This window comes from Trichoderma ghanense, assembly GCF_004382785.1.
Source record: "Trichoderma ghanense strain CCMA-1212 chromosome Unknown scaffold_13, whole genome shotgun sequence".
Classification (NCBI taxonomy): Eukaryota; Fungi; Ascomycota; class Sordariomycetes; order Hypocreales; family Hypocreaceae; genus Trichoderma; species Trichoderma ghanense.
Window position 1 is genome coordinate 431494 of NW_027395676.1, and position 11485 is coordinate 442978.

Below are 11485 nucleotides of genomic sequence, written 5' to 3' on the forward strand. Positions count from 1 at the left end.
CGGCTGCCTCGTGTGTTCTCGAGGTCCAGTGAGGTCATCATCCCGCTACAGCGGACAGCTCCCGGGTCTTCAGCGCAGCTCCCAGGCATCGAGCCGCCTGGAAAGCCTCCGCACTCCCCCCCCCCCACTGCAGCACCCGTTAGCACCTCTTTTGCTTAACCTCGTCTCCCCACCCGCCTTTTCACTCTCCCTCACTTGCGTTTCCCTGCAATTTTCTTTCTTCCACGAAACCCGCCCAGACGTATCTTTTCCTTTCTCTTCTCTTTCTCACCTTATTCCTCCTCCTCTTCTTCCGTTGCCGAGCTTCTTCTTGCGCGCCGAGAGAAGAAACCGAATACAGAATCACGCCTCTCTGAAAAACCCCGCCGCAAGACGCACCGCACAGCCGCCCATTTTGTGCGCTGCGTCCGTCCTGGGCCTTTTGTGTCCCTCCCATCGAAACTCGATCCGTGATCTCAACCTTTTACTTCATTCCCCCGCCTTCGAAAAAAAAAAAAAAAAAAAAAAAGCACCACCTCTCGCCCCTCGCCTCGCCTCGCCGGTATCTCGCCCACCATGCCTACCATTGAGGAGCTCGATAGCACGGTCCGGGCCTTTTACGAAGGTCGCGGCGAGCAGGTATGCGCACTTTGCCAGTTGGATCTCTTTCTGACGGAATCTGAGTTGGAACGGTATCGAAGCTGACACTCTGGGTCTTTTCTCGCTCGGTCTTGTAGCAAAAAGCAGCTCAAGCAGCCTTGAACCAGGTAGGTGCCTCTCGCCTCTTTCTCCTCTCCTCTCCCCAGGCGCCGCCGACCTTCTACAGCACGGCAGCACTCGAACACGCCCGAGAAACGATGGCTGACGATTTGTGTCAACTACAGTTCAAGGAGGATCCCGATGCCTGGCTCATGGTCGACAAGATCCTCTCCGACGCGCAGTATCCCCAGACCAAGTGTACGTGCTCCCCCGCCCCCTCCACGGTACTCGCGCGACCGCGACAAGCCACCAGCGAGCTAGTTGCGATCTCTGCAACCTAGACTTTCTCCCCCAGGATCTTTGATTGTCCCATGTTCTCTCTTGACTAACAGCTGGGAAAAGACTTGGGATTACAAGTTCTCGACAATGTCATCATGACAAGATGGAAAGTTCTGCCTCGGGAGCAGTGCCAAGGTAAGCCCCCTCGCAGGTGCTGCTTCTCCACCTACCAGGCGTTGCTAATCGCTCGGTTCTGCCGCTCCTAGGTATCCGAAACTTCATCGTGCAGTTCATTATCCAGTGCTCGAACAGCGAAGAAACCCTACGGTCCCAGAAGACGCTCCTCAACAAGCTCAACCTCGTGCTCGTCTCGATCCTCAAGCAAGAATGGCCTCACAACTGGCCTACGTTCATTAACGAAATCATTTCGTCCTGCCACTCCAGCCTTTCAATCTGCGAGAACAACATGATCATCCTTCGCCTGCTGTCGGAAGAGGTCTTTGACTACTCAGCGGAGCAAATGACGTCCACCAAGACGAGGAATCTGAAGCAAACCATGTGCGCCGAGTTTTCCCAGATCTTCCAGCTCTGCCAGGAGGTTCTCAACTCCGCCAACCAACCGAGCCTCATCAAGGCCACGCTCGAGACGCTGCTCCGTTTCTGCAACTGGATTCCGCTCGGTTACATCTTCGAGACACCTCTCATCGACACTTTGCGAACCCGGTTCTTGTCGGTCCCCGAGTTCCGAAACGTCACTCTTCAGTGCCTCACGGAGATTGGCGGTCTTCAGACGGGCGGACCAGGACAGCCCAACTCGTACGATGAACAGCTGGTCAAGATGTTCACCGAGGTCCTGACGACGATTGCCGATATTATCCCCGTCTCGCTCGACCTCAAGGCGACCTACCCGAGCAGCAACTCCAGGGACCAGGAGTTCGTTCAGAATCTTGCTCTGTTTTTGTGCAACTTCTTTGGCATGCATCTGAATGTAAGATGCCTCGACCTCACACACTCCCCTCTTCTGTTGTCTGCTAACTTTGCTCGCAGCTCATTGAGAACCTTCCCAACAGAGATTACCTCCTCCACGGCCACTACTACCTCGTTAGAATATCGCAGATCGACGACCGCGAAGTCTTCAAAATTTGCCTCGACTACTGGCTGAAGCTCGTCCAAGAGCTCTACGAGGAAATGCAGCAGCTTCCCATAACCGATCTCAACCCCCTGCTTGCTGTCGGAGGCGGCATGTCTGGAAGCGGAGCTCCCAACCCGACCCTCTTGATGAACTATCCTCTTCGAAAGCACAAGTACAACGAAATCCTCTCAAATCTGCGAGTCGTCATGATCGAGAAGATGGTCCGTCCCGAGGAAGTCCTGATTGTGGAAAACGACGAGGGAGAAATTGTCCGCGAATTTGTCAAGGAGGGTGACACTGTGCAGCTCTACAAGACCATCAGGGAATGCCTGGTCTACCTTACGCATCTGGACGTGGTCGATACCGAGAATATCATGACGGAGAAGCTGGCTCGACAAGTGGATGGCTCGGAATGGTCATGGCACAACTGCAACGTTCTTTGCTGGGCCATCGGCTCCATCTCCCTCGCCATGAATGAGGAAACGGAGAAGCGATTCCTGGTTACCGTCATTAAGGATCTTCTAGGCCTTACCGAGATGAAGCGTGGCAAGGACAACAAGGCCGTTGTCGCCAGTAACATCATGTATATTGTCGGGCAGTACCCGCGTTTTCTCAAAGCTCATTGGAAGTTCCTCAAGACGGTCGTCAATAAGCTTTTCGAATTCATGCATGAGTCGCACGAGGGTATGCTTTCACTCCTTCCCCTTTGCCCACCCTCTTTCCCCCCCTGTGCTAACCATTGAGCAGGTGTTCAGGATATGGCATGTGATACATTCATTAAGATTGCCAGGCAATGCCGCCGCCACTTCGTTGCGCTCCAGCCCAGCGAGTCGGAGCCGTTCATCGAAGAGATTGTGCGCAACATGGGCAAGATCACCTGCGATCTTACTCCTCAGCAGGTTCACACTTTCTACGAGGCTTGCGGATACATGGTGGCCGCTCAGGGCAACAAGAATCAACAGGAGAGGTTGCTCGCTGAGCTCATGAACATCCCTAATGCTGCCTGGGACGAGATCATCAAGCAGGCGAACATCAACCCCTCGATTCTTCAAGACGCGGAGACGATCAAGGTTATCGGAAACATCATGAAGACCAACGTTTCCGCTTGTTCTTCCACGGGCCCCTACTTTTATCCGCAGATTGGTCGCATCTATCACGACATGCTGCAGATGTATCGAGCCACGAGCTCGCTCATCTCGGAGGCCGTTGCACGAGATGGTATGTGACTATGCCGTTCTTCCCTTTTATCCCTTGTCGTTGAAGGATCGACACTAACTTCGTATTCCACAGGTGACCTGGCGACAAAGATGCCCAAGGTTCGCGGCCTGCGAACGATCAAGAAGGAGATTCTCAAGTTGATTGAGACCTACGTTGAAAAGGCCGAAGACTTGCAGGCTGTCAGAACTCAGATGGTGCCGCCATTGTTGGATTCAGTCCTTGTCGACTACAACCGAAACGTTCCAGGAGCCCGTGATGCCGAAGTCCTCAAGGCCATGTCAACCATCATCACAAAGCTTGCTGTATGTCATCTTCCCCAATCACCTTGTCCTTGATCAAGAGCTAACACCGCAATAGGCGTTGATGGAGGATCAGGTTCCCACCATCATGGAAAACGTCTTTGAGTGCACCCTGGAGATGATTAACAAGGACTTTTCAGAATACCCTGAGCACCGAGTTGAGTTCTTCAACCTGCTGCGAGCCATCAACCTGCACTGCTTCCCAGGTAAGTTACGACAGGGAGGATGTGGTTTCTGGACATCAGCTGACGAACTGATAGCTCTGCTCAAACTTGACAACAACCAGTTCAAGTTTGTCATCGACTCGTGCTCTTGGGCCTTCAAGCACGACAACAGAGACGTTGAAGCTGCAGGCCTTAACATGTGCTTGGAGTTGATCAACAACATTGCCGAGAAGACGGACATTGGCACGGCCAACGCCTTCTTCCAGCGTTTCTTTGTCAGCATCCTGCAGGATGTGCTCTTTGTTGTGACGGACAGTGACCACAAAGCCGGATTCAAGACGCAGTCGATGCTGCTGATGAGGCTCTTTTACTTCATTCACCCGGCTGATGGAACGCCGCCCAAGATCCAGGGACCCATTTACACTCCCGACCAAGCACAGGCCGGAACCAGCAACAGAGAGTTCCTCGCCGCTTCTGTTGCCACCCTCCTGCAGAATGCTTTCCCTAACCTTCAAGCGTAAGTCGCCGTCAGCGCTCTTCTCTCTCGGTCCCCATGCTAACAACTCATACAGCGCTCAAGTGGCCAGCTTCGTGGAGGGACTTTTCACGCTGAACACTCAGTATGACAAGTTCCGCCTCAACCTGCGCGACTTCCTGATCTCCTTGAAGGAGTTTGCTGGCGACAACGCCGAGCTTTTCATTGTCGAAAAGGAACAGCAGGAGCGCGATGCCCGAGCTGCTGACATGGAGAGACGGCAAAAGGTCGGCGGTCTTCTGAAGCCGACCGAGCTGGATGACGAAGAGCTCTGACTTCCGCAAGAACTCCGAGCGGAAGTTGCGCCGAAACGGGATGCCGAAGACTCGCCAAGCTTGCAGAAGGCCGAGATACAGTACGGAGCTCTAGACGGATGGGAGCTCTACGGACTATGACGCTGGCCACTTCTCTGGGTACCTCGGGCGCGGCCTGGACTCCGATCGACGGTGAGGACCTTTCGGCTCCTTTTTTTTTTTTTACTTTGTAGTGATACCAAACCATAGAGCCACGTGGTCCTGATTTATGGCTTGACATTTTCCTTTTCCATCCAGCACCAAGGTAAGATGCAGGCACTTGTTCCCCCAACGTCCCCCACCATCACCGCCACCGTTTGAGGTTCTTTCTGTCTGGCAGTTGAACAAAGCAAAAAGAAAAAAACAATCATACTACGTGTAAGGCATGGAAGGGGGTCTGGTTGTGTAGAAAACAGGGGTTGGGGGGTTAACTTGGTGGCAGGGGGTGTTCTAGGGGAATCAGAATCAAGAAAAGAAAAAAGGTGTAGTGAGGGGAGAGATGAAGAGGTGATGGTGAAACGAGGTCGGCAGTGACGGTACGATTCCTTGATGAAGTGTAGGAGTTCTCTAAATCAGGGGGAACGACATAGATGAGTGGAAGGGGGAACGGTATGAACTTGATGCTGTCATGTCAGCTGAATTGACGAATGAGTAGTAAAAAAAAAAAGCTCTTCTATAATTGTTTTCATTCTTCTTTAGGTCTGTAAATATTCAATACTTACATGAAAGAATAAGTTGATGACAGAGAGTTGTGCCATGCAATGCAATCCAGAAAGAGACTAAGATCATTCGAAGTAGAAGTGACAGGGAAAGTGTAAGATGGTGGAAATTAGAAAGGAAGAGGAAGAAGAAAAAAGAAGAATAACCAGTATATAAATGCTAAGACCGAGAGATCTGCCCAGTCCATCTGTATGTATCATGAAAATGCCTTGTATGTCCCCAGCACCCCCCTATAAATGCCGTGTCGAAAGAAAGAAAATGAAAGAAAGGAAAAGTGAGTCTCTCTATCAGTATGTAGATAGATAGAACAACCGCTATAATATACACTTTACATGATGCATTGCTCACATGTCTCCTCTTCTGATTCGTAAAATACCCATATATCCGCTGCAGATATGTTTCTCCCCTTTTGCCGAAGCGTAACCGTTTTGGTGATGCACCTAGGGGGGAAATGACTCTTCCTTTCCCTCTTATATGTAGCGCCATGACAGTCTATTCTCGCTCAGCAAGATTCCCCTGCCTCATATCTTGCTCTTTAGTCAGTTTCTTCTTCAATCACCTTCAGAGGCCATGCCAGCGGCTCGTGCCAGTGGCTCCCGAGGTAGCCCGCGACGGCCCGGATGAGATTTGCCCCTGCAGTGCCAAACGTCCAGAAGCGCCGGCACCGATGTATCAGAACGCCCAGGTAGGCCAGAATCACCAACGCCTCGGGGAGCAGTGATCGTAGCACGTTCACGTACTCCGCCTCAATGGTGACGATGAAGGCAGACGGTGCATGCGGAACGTCTTGCTCAGACAGAGCTCGGTGCATGTCAAACGCCCACTGGAGAGAGTCTATGGCAGTGCGGCAGGCTTCGGCGCTGGCTCGGTCAAGATGGCGTGGCGAGGAGTCCCCATACCGGGACATCGGGGAAGCTGCGGCATCGATCATCTGTCGAAGAGCAACACATTCTGTGCCGGACGAGAGGGTCACCGCTGTGATGTTGGCATCGTGGGTGATGCGGAGTAGGGGATAGAGCTCCGACTGCATGAGGTAGTCCCAGGTTGGGCGAATTTGGGCGAGGATACCCCGGTGAAGATGGATGCACTCAATCATGCGCTCGATAAACCCATGGAAGTTGACGACACCACCATTGGCACCTCCTCCGGCCCCTCCGGTTCCGCCGCCGTGGCCCCCCATGACATCGTGGTGATAGGGAAGAGGTTGTGGCTGCTGATGCTGCAGCAGTGTCTCGGCTAGAACTTGGTTGCTCAGCAGACTAGCAAACAGGAATCGAGGAATGCAGGTGGCCGTGTCGTCCGCGGGGACCATGGCGGCAATGCGTGTAAAGGATGACAGAGCACGCGTCTGCAACTCGGTGGCCTGGTTTCGATAAGACGCAATTGTACCATTCAATGGAACCTCGCCGGGCTTGCTGGTAAAGGCCACATGCAGTGCCGACAGGGCCAAAAGCTGGTCAATGAGGTAGGGCGCATCTTTCAGGTGCTTGATGGCAATGTCCAGGACAACCTTGATCTGGCCGCGGGCCAAAATGCAGTCGCTCATGGCATCCGAGACATGGTAGAAGAGCATGAGGTGCTCGGCCGTGAAGAGGGAGCCCGGAGGCACTGGCGGATGATAGGCCGTGTTGGTGAATGACTCTGTAAAAGACGGCAGGGTCTGCGGTCCGGTGGCGGGCGCCGGCATGAACCTGAAGCGGCCGGCACCGACGACAGACTCTGGAGAGGTTGACGAGGGATCAGGACCGCATTGAGGCCAAGGAACCGGGTGGTCCGGCTCGCACGACGACGGCGAGTGTCGAGATCTGCGGCTCAGATGCGAGTCGGCCGGGCTGTGCGGCAGCTGCGGCTGCGGAAGAGGCTCGAGTTGGGTCTGCTGGCGAGCCGGAGGAAACGAGCACGCGCGCTCGGCAATGGTGCAGTTGGTGCAGGCCGGACGGCGCTCGTCGCATCGTATGTGCCGTCGCTTGCACTCACTGCAGCCGTTCCGGGACTTTCGGTGCGAGCGTCGTGTCTTGACGACGCCGTTTGTACCGGAGCTGCCGTTGAGCTGGTGGTGCATGGTCATGGTCGCCTCTATGACTGAGAGGTACGATGACGACGAGACAAAGGAAAACAAGAGACGGAGGAGCCGGAGAAGAAGGGGAAGATGAAGCCGAAAACGACCGGATCCCAAGGCCCGGCTTCTCTGGGCGTGGTGTTTCTGGTCAGCCCAAGCTGAGGACCGGAGAAGGAAGAAGGCAGCAAGTCGACGGCTGCTGTGATAGGTCGGATTGCCGTCAATGGCAGGTACAAGCCTCCAGTACTTCCGCCAGCAGTTATTACCCGTAGCTTCCAGTTGAAGGTCTGGCTTTATGTCAGGCCGTGGCTGCCGTGGCTGCCGTAGGTGCTCCGCCACAAACCTCGGGAGCGGAGCCGAAAGGGACGCAAGTCCGAATACGAGGCGGGTTGACTGTCGTGCTTAAAGCCCGTGTGGCTGATGAGGCTCCGCCAAGGTACATGGTACCGGTACCTGTCCAGTGCGTCCTTGGCTGGAAGCAGCGGGTTTCGAGAGGACCTTATCTGGAAGACTTGATACAGCATGAGACTGCTGGGTGTCGCATCGTGCAAGTGCCTGTACCTGAGTAGACGACAACGAGGTGGAGTCAGCCACTCATGTCTACTCTCAGCCTTCTGTCTGTCTCAGTAACAGCATCTGCCAGCTGCAAGCATTCAGACGTATGGTTAGACAGTTCCAAGCTGTCGGGAACTGAAGTGGCACCAGGAGAGCACGCACACACACAGGAAAAGGGCTGATTGTACGGGTACAAACCAGATACGCAACGGCCACGGCCTCGTGATTGGCCAAAAGCATCCGAGACAAAAGAAACAGGCCGAGTCGCATGAGGTGTCGAGGTACAGGGCATTCGGTGGGTGAGAGGGCACCGGCGACGCTGCGAAACAACTTGTCTGAGGCCTTCATCAGACGCTTGCCGTGGTGCAACAGCCCAACGCACGACAGCGGCAGATGGGTCTCAATGCGAATCATTGCTCAGGCATTTCTCCGGTAGCAGCCGGCCGATGACTGGGCCAGAGCTCCATGAATCGTAGCATTGGGCCATTGGGAGGAGAGCGTGAGCTCGCATGGACATGTGCTGCACATGTCACGTTGTGCTGCTTCGTGACACGTCATCGACAGGCGGGCAGTCTGCTGTAGAGTCGTCCGATATCGATGGTCTGTGCAAGAGAGCCCGCATCGTGATAAAAAGGCGAATGTTTCCTTCACGGAGGTTCGATGACATAGGAGAGGGAAGTTGTCTGAGATCATTGATATAAGGACGGCCAGCTGCTCAGCCATAGGCAGGTACTTGAGAGGGGGTGTTTGCGCGGAAGGTACGAAGCATTACGCACTTGCATTGAAGGCTCACACGTGGGTCGTAGATTGTTCTAGTGGCTAATACTGTACGAAAGCTGGCAGGAACTAGCTATCGAATACGCGTATTGCTATCTCAGGCCTTGCTGGGATCTGCGATCAGATACGACGTATCAGAAGATCTGTCTGGCTCGATTGTTAGAAAGGCCTGTCACTTGTGACCGTGAAAAGAATCTTGCACTGCGGTAATTCCATGTTTGTTGTATCGCTATTAAGCAAGCATTACATCTGATCCTCAGTCAAAGCCATCAAACTCTTCCTCTTCTGCCGCCGCCTTTGCCAGATTCTGCTCTCTAACCTTCCGGATCAATTCCTTGAGCTCGGCCTGCTTGGCCTTCTCCTCGTCCGTCATCTTGGCCGTCAACTCAGCCTCTCTCTTCTTGTGCCGCTTCTCTCTCCTCTCAACGCGGTGCTCCTCCTGCTCGTGCTTTCCGCTCCATGCTTCGTTATTCTTCCTCTTCCGCTTCGCCTCGGCTGCCTTCTTTTCCGTCTCTCCTGATCTGTCAGCCACCAAGGCCTCCTGTCTCGCCTTCTCTCGTGCCGCATCCTTGTAGGCAAATGTATCCCAGTCCATTTCAACTCCCAGCATCTTGTCTCCAGTCCAATTCTTCAACTCAGGCATCCTGGGCAGGCGAAGAAGCCCCCATGCGTGCCCGAGATCCGTCCAGTCCAGGTCGGCAACCCTGAATATTGAAGTCGCTTGATGTGCCCCGTAGCTGCGAACCCAGCTGACAAAGGCCTTTTGGGCTTTGTCGTGGATTGCGCGATCCGACTGAAGTAGTTTTCTGAATTTTGACGTCGCAGCGCGAGCCTCTTCCTCCGTCACGGAAATTGAAGGCTTCAACAACGGCGTGATAGGGGTTTGGCGAATTTCGAGGAACTTTGCATAGTCTTCCTCGTGTCCAGGGTGAAGCATCACCACAGCCAATCCCTTTCTACCAGCGCGGCCAGCCCGCCCACTCCTGTGTATAAATACCTTGGGGTCTGACGGGGCATCGATCTGGACAACCAAGTCGACTTGCGGAATATCCAAGCCACGCGCTGCCAAATCTGTCGTCAAAAGCACCGTAGGAGAGACCGAGGTAAGGAAACGATTAAAGTTCTTCTCGCGCACTTTAGCGGGGTGCTTGCCGTGTAAGGGCAGCAATGAGAATCCTTGGGGCAGGATTTGCGGCAGGGTATGTTGAAAGTAGTCCACGGCGGCGCAGGTGGACAAAAAGACAATGCTCTTCTGAGGCCGTACGGGCAGACGCTCCAAGAGCTGCGCCAGGGCAGGCAGCTTGTGGCTAGCCGGGGTAACAAGGTAGGACATCTGGAGACTTGCAGGAATCCTCCTATCCTCAACCACTCCACCGTCCTTCATCTTCACCTTGACCTCAATCTTGACCGGATTGCGCAGTCCGACTCTGATAATCTCGCCGACGGCTTCGCTAACGCTCGCGCTGAACAAGCCGGTTCGCCGCTGCTTGGGAAGATGTGAAAGGATCGTTTGGAGGTCTTGCTTGAAGCCGAGGTCGAGCAGCCGGTCGGCTTCGTCGAGCACGAGCACCTCGAAAGACTGGTCAATGTGAACGTGGCGCGAGCCCAGTAATTCCACAAGACGACCGGGAGAAGATATCAAGAGGTTGGGGCTGTGTCGGACAAAGTAGCTGAGGTCTTGCGCAGGCGTGGTCGTTCCGCCGACGAGCAACTGAGGCACGATGGCAGGTACAGCGTTGCCAGGCCGCTTGTCTTCGCCTTTCAGGTGTGGTAGGATCTCGGCGGAGGGCGCATGGAATTCGAGAAGGGAGAGAAGGACTGTGTGGATTTGAGCAGCGAGCTCTCGCGTCGGCGAGATGACGATTGCGCCAACATGGTGTTTCTTCGTGGGCTCCTCCAGGCGCAGTAGCCTCTGGACGATGGGTATCAGGAAAGCAAGTGTTTTTCCACTACCAGTGACGGCCTATGATGCATCCAATTGCCTGACATTAGGAACAGTTGGTCTATCTCGGGGAAGAAAGGGTAGCAAGCTCACCTCGACCACTACATCTTTGTTCCCCAGAAACTGCGGCATAGTCGCCGCTTGCACCGGCGTCATCTGCTTGAACCCCATGCTGGAAACGGCATCGAGGATCCATTGCGCCAAAGGAGGAGTCAGAGCATCCCACGCTCTGGGGTCCTTCTTCACGGCGACCTTTCCGGGAGCCATTGTGTCTTGGGTTCTGCTGAGAATGATTCCCAGCGCACTGCGCCAGGCCCATCGTTCGCATGCTTGAGGCTATCTCAGAAATTATTTTGGCGCCTTATCTTATCGCCACGTGAAGGCCCACTTGGCTTGTTGGTCGGTCAAGACGCCCCACGATTGGCTCTTGGGCCGAGGAATCCGGGAATCTCTCCAGATCCGATTGAAACATCCAGTTCTGGAAGAAGAGCTGCAGTCTCCAGAGGCATGCAGATTGAACTCTGATTCTGGACCATGCTTGAAATGATTTGGCGTCTTAGGAGCTCATCACAAGGGACAATTTACAGGTTTATCTGGCACTTCCTAGGTTGAGCTGTTCTGCAGCAAAAACCACATGTGCATCGTTGAAACAAATCAGCACGTGAAAGTCCAACAAGAATCGCGGCCCCGACAAAGGCCCCGATGACGTTCGACTTCAGTTCTGGACGGACAATTTCTCTCGTCGGTCGCTCCGCTCCGTAGGAAAATGACCACACTGGCGGGTCACATGCGCGCCTTTGACAAGTGATTCGAGCAGCCTTTGCCCAGTCCCCC

General features: G+C 54.1%; 5 protein-coding genes across 5 annotated transcripts in view; 2 read left to right on the plus strand and 3 right to left on the minus strand.

Moving 5' to 3' along the window:
• Positions 1-555: 555 nt before the first annotated feature.
• On the plus strand, positions 556-4580 carry CCMA1212_008793 (Exportin-1; the record flags this gene model as incomplete). Its single annotated transcript, XM_073705905.1, has 11 exons — positions 556-618; positions 717-746; positions 864-936; positions 1081-1152; positions 1224-1945; positions 2005-2773; positions 2837-3307; positions 3380-3609; positions 3665-3812; positions 3867-4287; positions 4343-4580. 11 exons carry the CDS (start codon positions 556-558, stop codon positions 4578-4580), a joined length of 3237 nt encoding a protein of 1078 aa, XP_073555515.1.
• Positions 4581-5853: 1273 nt separating this feature from the next.
• Positions 5854-7386, minus strand: CCMA1212_008794 (uncharacterized protein; the record flags this gene model as incomplete). Its single annotated transcript, XM_073705906.1, has 1 exon — positions 5854-7386. One exon carries the CDS (start codon positions 7384-7386, stop codon positions 5854-5856), a length of 1533 nt encoding a protein of 510 aa, XP_073555516.1.
• A 597-nt stretch (positions 7387-7983) lies between these two features.
• On the minus strand, positions 7984-8346 carry CCMA1212_008795 (uncharacterized protein; the record flags this gene model as incomplete). The annotated part of the gene is made up of 1 exon (XM_073705907.1): positions 7984-8346. One exon carries the CDS (start codon positions 8344-8346, stop codon positions 7984-7986), a length of 363 nt encoding a protein of 120 aa, XP_073555517.1.
• Positions 8347-8965: 619 nt separating this feature from the next.
• Positions 8966-10918, minus strand: CCMA1212_008796 (ATP-dependent rRNA helicase SPB4; the record flags this gene model as incomplete). The annotated part of the gene is made up of 2 exons (XM_073705908.1): positions 8966-10672; positions 10745-10918. 2 exons carry the CDS (start codon positions 10916-10918, stop codon positions 8966-8968), a joined length of 1881 nt encoding a protein of 626 aa, XP_073555518.1.
• Positions 10919-11353: 435 nt separating this feature from the next.
• Positions 11354-11485, plus strand: part of CCMA1212_008797 (CTP-dependent diacylglycerol kinase 1) — a gene marked incomplete at both ends in the record, with an annotated part of 2065 nt that continues 1933 nt past the window's right edge. The window contains one exon of the mRNA XM_073705909.1: positions 11354-11358. Coding sequence (XP_073555519.1) covers positions 11354-11358 — 5 coding nt within the window. The remainder of the gene's footprint in view (positions 11359-11485) is intronic.